General features: G+C 47.5%; 1 protein-coding gene across 1 annotated transcript; it reads left to right on the top strand.

The window, feature by feature from the left end:
- Positions 1-355: 355 nt before the first annotated feature.
- Positions 356-10686, top strand: dnd1 (DND microRNA-mediated repression inhibitor 1). Its single transcript, XM_076739387.1, has 5 exons — positions 356-379; positions 1447-1552; positions 2487-2812; positions 3952-4084; positions 10133-10686. Exons 1-5 carry the CDS (start codon positions 356-358, stop codon positions 10684-10686), a joined length of 1143 nt encoding a protein of 380 aa, XP_076595502.1.
- The last annotated feature ends 110 nt before the right edge of the window (positions 10687-10796 follow it).

Raw genomic sequence — 10796 nt, 5'->3', positions numbered from 1 at the left:
GACATGTGGATTAAAACCAAAAATGATGTAAACAAGTGAATTTCATGCCGTGGTGTTGCTTTGACACACCTGTGCATTGCTTTGGTCCTGACTTCCGGGCAAGGTCAAATCACGCTGAGGTGAGGTGACACATTTGTGCAGAATAGCTCGTGGCAGGGAAAACACACACGTGGGTTGATGATCACAATGAAATGACTTTCTGTCTGTAATGTCGTTTTTTTAAAATAACGTTGTTTTCTGAAGAGTCTTGTGCCGATTCGCTCCTTGATTTGGTGCCCAATAGGCTCGTGCGCTTCAGGTGCGCCCGCAAGCGACAGAGTGGCGTCACGGGCGCGCGGACACAACGACGGCGGAGATGATGGAAAGACAGCAGATCCAGGTAAGTCTTCAACGCTGGACTTTGTGCCTTTTTTAAACGTGGTTGTTCCGAAAGTTATCGGCCCCTAAAAGAAAGGAAAAACTCGGCCTGGACCGTCTGAGCAGCAGCAGCTCTTCACTTTTGAACAAGTCCTTCGTGTGTTGGTGCCTCACGAGCTGTTTGTAAACACTTGCGTCGTTGGCTACATTGTGTCAAGTGCCCTCGCGATGGTTTGTGCTTTCCAAGGATATCTATCATGTATCATTTCTATCATGTTTTGTTTGCGTTAATGACGTTTTTTTTTTTTTTTCTTTTCCATCTTGCTTTTCACTGCAGTAATTACTGCTTGGTTGAGGCCAATATTATAGGCCTGTTAGAAGTGATAGTAGCCAAAAACTACTCGTTTCCAAAGTAAATAATCGTGTTTTAGATATTTTCAAATGTTTTTCTACCTTCGAGGTAGCCGTGCTTTTCGTCTACTCAGTGCTGTGTGTAGGTTTGTGAAACACCTTGTTGCAGGGTGAACACTTAAATCTAGTTGTACATTGTTTCACACTGATGGCAACAAGTTTGACAGCAGTAGAAACAGGCTGGAAAAGGCATCAGCACACTCCAATCTGCTCAAATGTTTTTTAATGAGCAAGCTTTGGCACAGAGGCAGCCTTCTAGGAATGAACAGGCAGCCTGTGAATGCTGCTGGATAGAAGAAAGAACACTTGATTAGCCTTAATGCAGAACACTTGTGTTAATCAGATGAATTTGTGTGGCTAGATATGAAGGGAATTGTAGTCCTGGGTATAGTGGACCACAAGACCATTTTTGAACAGTAATAAAAGCAGCAAAGTGTTCACTGTAGTGAAACAGGTGCAGCTCAGTGGCTACTGAATGGGAATAACAAAACAACAATGACCAAAAAGCAGGGTGATGACTGATTTTAAATGTCAATAGAGCTGATAATATATACAACCAAGCCTTTGCCAGCCATAATCTACTGAAGTATGCTTGGCTTGGACAGACGTTGATCCTGTCAGTAAGAATTGGAAAGGTCCTGTTTGCTGAGGAGCTCTCCAACTTCGTTTCCCCTTCAGATGCTGAACGTTGAGCGGGTGCGGGAGCTGGAAACCTGGCTGAAAACAACTAATATAAAGTTAACTCAAGTTAACGGCCAGAGGAAGTATGGAGGACCACCTGAGGGTGAGGGAGGCTGCTCCGCTGCAACACACTGCCTTTACACAACACTACAGTGACAGCAGCAGATACATAAGTAGAGAAATTAGGACTGCAACATAAGATGAATGTCATTGTACATTATACTTATTATTTGTACTATTACTTAATTTGGTCTATCAATGACAAATAATAGTTGAAAATGGCAGAAAATTCAGATTTACAGTGATGTAAATCAGAGAAAAGCCACAGAATTCTGAGAGTAATAACAGAACAGAAGTGGCCAAAAACATTTATAGTGTGTCATCTTGGTTTTATGTTGAGCAGAAAATGACTCCAACCTTTGTTGTATTAAGTCCAAAATAAATGTAAAGACATACAGTGTTTGATGATAAAGGGATAGAAGTTATAGCGCTTTTTTTCCTCTTATAACCTCATGTCAAGGCCATGTAGTAAATGCTTTCTCAAACAAATGTGACCTAATGAGACCTGGGCATCACCTCAGTGGTCGCGGTTTGATCCCTGGTCATGGTGCTTCTTTGGAAATACATCCAACATCTCTTTCAAGCTTCGGTTACTTTACTAGTTGTTATGGATACACCACATTTCCTCAAAAAGTCATTCTAGTGTTTACTGTGAGCCTCAGTTGCAGAGAGTTCACTAGACAGTTTGCAAACTCAAGTCGTGATCCAAAGCAACTGTAAAACATTTGTTGATACTAGTAGTCTTTGGCAAATAGACAGAGGCTATATCAGGCTGTGGCTACGCAGACAATACTTGCTAGTAAGATCGATAATTTGTTGACTTTTGTCTCTTCAGGTGGATTGTTACAAAGTATAATGAGATCAAAGAACTTCAGCCTCATCCTTTAATGAAAATCTTAAGATGACACCATGTGATAAATATAACAAATAATCAGGCAACATCACCCACTCCCATCTTTTCTCCATTCTGCTGTCAGTGTGGGACGGCCCCACCCCAGGAGCCCGCTGTGAGGTCTTCATCAGCCAGATCCCACGGGACGCCTATGAGGATCTGTTGATCCCCCTGTTCAGCTCTGTGGGGCCCCTGTGGGAGTTCCGGCTCATGATGAACTTCAGTGGGCAGAACCGCGGCTTTGCCTATGCCAAGTATGGCTCACCAGCTGTAGCTACCAGTGCCATCCGCCTGCTGCACGGTCACATGCTGGAGCCCGGCTTGCGCCTCACTGTCCGCCACAGCACAGAGAAGAGACATGTCTGTATCGGAGGCCTGCCAGCCACCACCAGGCAAGAGGACCTACTGCAGGTACATTAGCTGTGGCCTGTCTTTATGACTGTGGCCTGTCTTTATGACTGAAACATGTTTTTGGTATTTTGGCAATTTTTTTAGCTGAAGTGAAAGAAAACTCCAATTAATTCAGTCACACCCAACAAGAAATATCAACAGAGACGGTCTACCATCTTTAAATGTAACATCTAAATCTCGGCAACAGGTTGCATGTAGTTGATCAGATTTGCCTGATGAGATTGGGTGAGTGTGTGCTCACTGTGGTTCGCATGCCTAACTCTCCTGTTCGGTTGTTGTACCTGTCCCACTTAACTGTTGGAAAAAGCAAGCGGAACTGGAATTAAGGTAGAGTTGTAAGAAAAACTGCGGGAGCTAGCTTGGCTAGCAGGATAATGAGCATTCTACAGTTTGAAAATTCAACATCTTAACCAACAAGTATTACCTTCTACTATTACTATTACCTTCTATTACCTTCTACTCATTGCAGCTAAGCAGCATCGTTCCTTCTATGCTGTTTGAATTATTGCACCATGTGGTTTTACCACAAGGATATTGACGATATTTCCGAAATGAGAAATCAATCATAACCATCTCCCACAGTGGCTACACACTGGAAAACCTTGGGATTTCATCATTGAGGTCCAGGCACATTGAACTCTTTGTGTAATGCAAACAAGGCGGGATCAGTTTAGAGCAAAGTGTTATTATAATCACCATTCATGTTTTTTTTTTCTTTCTTTCTCCCCTAGTTTATTCTGTGTATGTTTTATGCTTTGCTAATTTAAGCTCACCTCAGTGCCATAGGGAGCTGAAGTACTGATGCTACCTCCATGTGAGCCTCCATGTCACAACTTGTTACAATCTATATTAAGACAAGACAAATGAGTAACACTTGATATTAGAATGTGTCCCCTTTGAGAGCTAAGGTTTAAATTGAAGGTTTTTGTTTTTTTGTTTTTTTTTACCAGCACTGCAGAGTACATCTGTGCTGTCTAAAAAACATCTACTGCCCTCCCATAAAGGTTTAGTGCTTATAGGAAAGGGTGCTACAGGCTACTGTAAACAAAAAATATAATCAGAAAATGTTAGATTACTGTCCCTACTATGCAAATAAATGTTACATAAAAATTATCTTTGTAACTAATGTTTGCATGCAGGTCCTGCGTACACTGATAGAAGGGGTTGAGAGAGTGTCCCTGAAGTCTGGACCTGGTATAGAGGGCGTGTCTGCTACAGTCGTCTTTTCATCCCACCATGCTGCTGCTATGGCCAAGAAGGTGCTAGTGGAAGGTATGTGATGGAGATGGACTGATACATGGGATCAGTTTGTAGCTGGTGATGGAAGGCCTAAGCACTCACCTACATTACTCCAGTGTTGGGAAAGGCTGGGCAGACTCGTCACTGGGGGTAGCAAGTGGGCTCCTACTTTTATCAACGTTTCGCTGACTGATGCAGGATGCCTCCAGTAGACTCAGTGGTGTGTTCTGGCCTACCAGAACCACACTCCTCTGCATCTGCCTGACCTGCCCATTTGGGAGACCAGATGGGGTCATTCCTCTTAAGCCAGAGGCACTGGCTACTATGCTCTGCCACCTCTGATGTTTCCTTGACTGCCTGATGAAGGGCTTTTCCGCTGATCCCCAGGTCCCTCATCAGTCTTACAGAAGAGGTTGCCACAAAACCCTAACATCCAGCCTGTACTGGGCAGGTCTTTGCTCTCCAGCCCTGCTGCTCTGCCTCCACTGCAAGCTCTGTATGTCACAGTTTCTTTCTTTCAAAGGCTCCCTGCACAGCATCCTCCCACGGGACTGTGAGCTCCACAAAGTACACCATGTGCTGAGAGTTGGACCAGAGGATGATGATGGAGCCGTAAACTTTTGGCCCACATCTGCCAGTCCAGGCTATCTCTAGCTGTTCAAACGTGGTCCTTGGTGGAATATTTCCTTGTCATTGAAAAACCTGCAACTGGGCAGGTTTTTCTGGACGGCAAGGCGTTATTGGTTTTCCTTGTGCTTTCCATAGTCACTGCCAGGCACTAGAACTAACTGTGTCTGTGTCTACGATCCTTGGGAAAGGTGCACTTTACACACAGTGAGGATGTGTCCAAGTGTAGCTGGTGTTGAGCACAAGGGGAATTATTAATGTTCGACCAGCCATTGGTTGAGATTTTTTGGCGGAAGTTTGAATGAGGAAACTTGGCCTTCTTGACTGCATCTCCCATGTCCTTCAGCTGAGGTTCCGTTATTTCACAGTAATCCATTGGCCCGGTTTAGCTTACGACACAGCCTTGGCACACCTACTCGACTCCTCTTGTCAGCAGACTTCGGCCACAACCAACTTCTGCCTCTCTAGTGAGGATGTCTTGTTCCAGCAACATCATTTTCGCTCATTAAGATAGAAAGTGGACTTTGCCTGCTGTACCATATTCTTAGCTGTGCACTTGCACTGTACACTCCTGTTGCCAGTGTTGGGGTTGCAGCTCAGATCACAGTCTCCCTTGATTCCTCTAGGTTCATTTGTAGCCCCAATTTCCACCAGGCTTGTAACATCCATGTTCCATCCACGATACATATGATAAAGCTGATTGCTGCCATTCTAGCCAATGAGTGCATTTCCACCAGGCACCTCTGTTTCAGAAGTGTTCTACACTCTGCTCCGTGGAAAATATGTGCCAAGTCTATTTTTGATGGACGATGCGTCAATCTGCACAGAGCAGATCGAGCCAGACAGGAAGTCAGACACAGGAATGGTGTAGAGATACAGTATAGTTTCAAAATAAAACACCCTGTGTAGACTCCTGATCATACATCAACAATAAACACAATTAAACAGACGAAAAAAGAAACCATTTAACTACAAAGCTTACTTTACCTATGGTCCATCCATCCATCCATCCATTTCCACCCGCTTATCCGGGGCCGGGTCGCGGGGGCAGCAGTCTAAGCAGGGATGCCCAAACTTCCCTCTCCCCGGACACTTCCTCCAGCTCATCCGGGGGGACCCCAAGGCGTTCCCAGGCCAGCCGAGCGACATAGTCACTCCAGCGTGTCCTGGGTCTTCCCCGGGGCCTCCTCCCGGTGGGGCATGCCTGGAACACCTCCCTAGGGAGGCGTCCAGGGGGCATCCGGTAGAGATGCCCGAGCCACCTCAGCTGACTCCTCTTGATGTGGAGGAGCAGCGGCTCTACTCTGAGCTCCTCCGGGGTGACAGAGCTCCTCACCCTATCTCTAAGGGAGTGCCCCGCCACCCTGCGGAGGAAACTCATTTCAGCCGCTTGTATCCGGGACCTCGTTCTTTCGGTCATGACCCAAAGTTCATGACCATAGGTGAGGGTAGGAACGTAGATTGACCGGTAAATCGAGAGCTTCGCCTTTCGGCTCAGCTCCTTCTTCACCACGACGGACCGATACAGCGACCACATTACTGCTGCCGCTGCACCGATCCGCCTGTCAATCTCACGCTCCATTCTTCCCTCACTCGTGGACAAGATCCCAAGATACTTAAACTCCTCCACTTGAGGCAGGATCTCTCCCCCAACCCGGAGGGAGCAAGCCACCTTTTTCCGGTCGAGAACCATGGCCTCGGACTTGGAGGTGCTGACTCTCATCCCAGCTGCTTCACACTCGGCTGTGAACCGTCCCAGTGCACGCTGGAGGTCCTGGCTCGATGGAGCCAACAAGACAACATCATCCGCAAAAAGCAGAGACGAAATCTGCCGGCTCCCGAACCGAACCCCCTCCGGTCCCTAGCTGCGCCTAGAAATTCTGACCATAAAAATAATGAACAGAACCGGTGACAAAGGGCAGCCCTGGCGGAGTCCAACATGCCCCGGGAACAGGTCTGACTTACTGCCGGCAATGCGGACCAAGCTCCTGCTCCGGTTGTACAGGGACTGCACAGCCCTCAGCAGGGGCCCTCCAACCCCATACTCCCGGAGCACCTCCCACAGAATGACGCAAGGGACACGGTCGAATGCCTTCTCCAAGTCCACAAAACACATGTGGACTTGTTGGGCAAACTCCCATGAACCCTCAAGCACCCTGTGGAGGGTATAGAGCTGGTCCAGTGTTCCGCGGCCGGGACGAAAACCGCATTGTTCCTCCTGAATCCGAGGTTCGACTATCGGCCGGATTTTCCTCTCCAGTACCCTGGAATAGACTTTCCCAGGGAGGCTGAGGAGTGTGATCCCCCGATAGTTGGAACACACCCTCCGGTCCCCCTTTTTAAACAGAGGGACCACCACCCCAGTCTGCCAGTCCAAAGGCACCATCCCCGACTGCCACGCGATGTTGCAGAGGCGTGTCAACCAGGACAGCCCTGCAACATCCAGTGACTTGAGGTACTCAGGGCGGATCTCGTCCACTCCTGGAGCTTTGCCACCGAGGAGCTTGCAGACTACCTCAGTGACTTCAGCCCGGGTGATGGACGAATCGACCTCCGAGTCCCCATTCTCTGCTTCCTCTGCAGAAGACATGACAGTGGGATTGAGGAGATCCTCGAAGTATTCCTTCCACCGCCCGACAATATCCCCAGTCGAGGTCAGCAGCTCCCCACCTCCACTGTAAACAGTATTAATGGAGAGCTGCTTCCCCCTCCTGAGGCGCCGAACGGTTTGCCAGAATTTCTTCAAGGCCGACCGGTAGTCCTCCTCCATGGCCTCCCCAAACTCCTCCCAGATCCGAGTTTTTGCGTCTACAACCGCCCGAGCTGCTGCCCGCTTAGCCTGCCGGTACCCGTCAGCTGCCTCAGGAGTCCTATGAGCCAACCAAGCCCGACAGGACTCCTTCTTCAGCTTGACGGCATCCCTTACTTCCGGTGTCCACCACCGGGTTCGGGGATTGCCGCCACGACAGGCACCGGCAACTTTACGGCCACAGCTATGGACGGCTGCATCAACAATGGAAGTGGAGAACATGGTCCATTCGGACTCAATGTCTCCAACCTCCCTCGGAATCTGGTCGAAGCTCTCCCGGAGGTGGGAGTTGAAGACCTCCCTGACAGCGGGTTCCGCCAGACGCTCCCAACAGACCCTCACCCGAGTGTCCAAGACATATCGCCGAAGGTCAGATGATACGACTACAAAGTCGATCATTGACCTCCGACCTAGGGTGTCCTGGTGCCACATGCACTGATGGACACCCTTATGCTTGAACATGGTGTTCGTTATTGACAAACTATGACTAGCACAGAAGTCCAACAACAGAACACCACTCGGGTTCAGATCGGGGAGGCCGTTCCTCCCAATCACACCCCTCCAGGTATCACTGTCGCTACCCACGTGGGCGTTGAAGTCCCCCAGCAGAACGATGGAGTCCCCGGTTGGAGCACTTTCCAGTACCCCTCCCAGGGACTCCAAGAAGGCCGGGTACTCTGCACTGCCATTTGGCCCATAGGCCGAAACAACAGTGAGAGACCTGTCCCCAACCCAAAGGCGCAGGGAAGCGACCCTCTCGCTCAGCGGGGAGAACTCCAACACATGACAGCTGAGCTGGGGGGCTATAAGCAAGCCCACACCAGCTCACCGCCTCTCACTGCGGGCAACTCCAGAGTAGAAGAGAGTCCAGCCTCTCTCAAGGAGTTGGGTTCCAGAGCCCAAACTGTGCATGGAGGTGAGTCCGACTATCTCTAGTCGGTACCGCTCAACCTCCCACACGAGCTCCGGCTCTTTCCCCCCCAGCGAGGTGACATTCCATGTCCCCATAGCCAGAGTCGTTGTCCAGGGTTTGGGTCGTCAGGGCCCCCGCCCACGACTGCCACCCAAAACGCAAAGCACCAGCCCCTTCTGGTCCTTCCTGCGGGTGGTGGGCCTACGGGAAGGTTACTCATGGTAGAAGCACAAAAATCAAGTGAAAATGACCAAATAAACAGGATCTGTGCACAGAGTTTTGTTGACTTGTGTTGACAAAAGCTCTACTTCTGAAACACGGCCAGTGGGGATTGGAGACAAGTGGAGGGCAGAGCAAATATGAGTTACATGCACAATGTCATGGATACACACCTGGCAGAAATTTCAGATAACCTGCATGCACCAGAATAGAATGGAGAAAACTAATTCATTGAGAGCTTTAGCTTAGCTTTATAACCGAATTAATTTGTACAAAGTGTCTCAGTAGTTTCCCCTCTTCTGTAGCTTCTCACCTCTTTCTCTCCTTACAGCCCTGAAATGATTCTGATGCACAAATCATTTCTATATGTGCTAGTTCCTGCTTTAAGTTATTAGGTTGAGTTGATTGAGTTAAGTTGAGTTCAGAGCTCCTTTTCATTTTCATTGTCATTATCATGAATACCTTTTAATTTCGGCAGTTTTAAACAAGACGTCAGGAGGGGTCTACCCACCTACATGAGGAATTTGTGATATAAAATAATCTGAAATAAAATGTTCTTAACTGTTGAAAAGACAGTTGAAATGACAGTAACATTCCTGGGGGGTAGCCATTCATGTGCCTTGTAAACACAACCAGGACACTGTGCTTCATAATCCTCAGAGTGCGATCAAGCTTTTAAAACCTAAGACCTTATTGGTCATACAAATGTTTGATGTTAGTCTCTATCCTTCCATAAGTCTATTCTTTTGACTTATCAAATGAAAACTATGCATTTGAGTCATTAGTTCAGTTGTGTGCATTTTGCATCCCTACCATCATGGATAGTTTGACATTACACCGTAAAAAAATATATATGGTTACTTCAGCTTGAAAAAATCAATGAAGTTGATGAGGTCAAACATTGAATATATGGCCTTTGCACTGTTTTCTATGAAGTATAAGTCTGAAAGGATTAGCAAATTATCTGTTTTTGTTTTATTGATGTCTTACACAGCGTCCGAACTGTTGCAGATTAGAGGTTGTAGTCAGGACTGATCATGTGACCAAACAGACGTGTTAAGATCAAACCCAGAATCAGTGACATATAGAAACAGTGAAGTTGCAAGCAGACATCATCAGCTGCACCTTTGTTTTCTGTTCTCCACTGTTTGACACATACATCTGCTTTAATTCGTTACTTGGAACTGGACATTAAATGCTGTGTTTACATTAAAAAGTATTTGCTGTGGTTTTTGTCATTTGCAAGATGTTTTTTCATTTTGCTTTTATGTATGGCCATTCGTAACTGCCATAAACACATTGCCATGTCAGTTCTTTTCGAGTATAACCACACCCACATCTCTATCCTGAAAATGACCTGTTGGTGTTTTCTCATGATAATTGTTATCTTTGAAATGAGAGAATTCGTATGTATTGTCAAAAAAGGGGATTTTAAGAATTATTCCACTCCTGCTCCGCTGCTGTATGAAATAGTTTTTTAGTCCTTACTACTGTACTTTTCTTTTGTCTCCAGCATTCAACAAGAAGTTTGAATTGGCCGTCTCAGTCAAGTGGCAGACATCGGTGAAGCCGGGCCCAGACAAGCCACAGCTTCCACAGAAATTAGCCATGAAGCCGTTGCACCACATCGTCAACTCTCCACAGCCGCCTGTCCCGCCTCCTCACCTGCTCCGCCCTCCATCCATCCCTCCAGGTTTCTGCAAGGCAGTGGGAGGACCCACTGCCATGCAACACCTTCCCCCTCCCTACTGCTCCACCGCCACCTCTTCCTCCCAGGGCCATCTAATGTCTGCAGCATCATCAGCATCTCCTGTGATGCTCCTGCGTAAGCTGTGTGAGGCGACTGGGTTTGGCCGCCCACTCTATGAGATGCACTGCAGAGATACCGGGTATGATGGATTCCTCCACTTTAACTATAAGGTGTGTATCCCCGGGATAAGCATGGCTTTTGAAGGGGCAGTTATGATATTGCCAGGACCCACTGCCAGCACCACACTGGAGGAAGCTCAGCGGGCTGTGGCCCAGCAGATCCTGCAGAGGGTCAGCAGTAACCAGCTCCTCCACTAACAAGCTTATCAAATAGCAAATAGTTCACCTACAGTACCGTTTCAGGCTGTTTTGTTGATGTTCTTTCATGAAAAAAAAAAGATGTTTGATCTTATATGTAGTTTGTTTTC

The sequence above is a fragment of the Chaetodon auriga genome, chromosome 9 (assembly GCF_051107435.1).
Source record: "Chaetodon auriga isolate fChaAug3 chromosome 9, fChaAug3.hap1, whole genome shotgun sequence".
Lineage (NCBI taxonomy): Eukaryota > Metazoa > Chordata > Actinopteri > Chaetodontiformes > Chaetodontidae > Chaetodon > Chaetodon auriga.
This window is presented reverse-complemented; position numbering and strand designations above follow the sequence as displayed.

Bases quoted from the DNA above. Each gene is read 5' to 3' on its own strand.
- dnd1 (XM_076739387.1), top strand. From the start codon at position 356: ATGATGGAAAGACAGCAGATCCAG. The intron at 2,813-3,951 runs GTACATTAGCTG...GTTTGCATGCAG, and splicing joins GGCAAGAGGACCTACTGCAG to GTCCTGCGTACACTGATAGA. The intron at 4,085-10,132 runs GTATGTGATGGA...TTTTGTCTCCAG, and splicing joins CAAGAAGGTGCTAGTGGAAG to CATTCAACAAGAAGTTTGAA.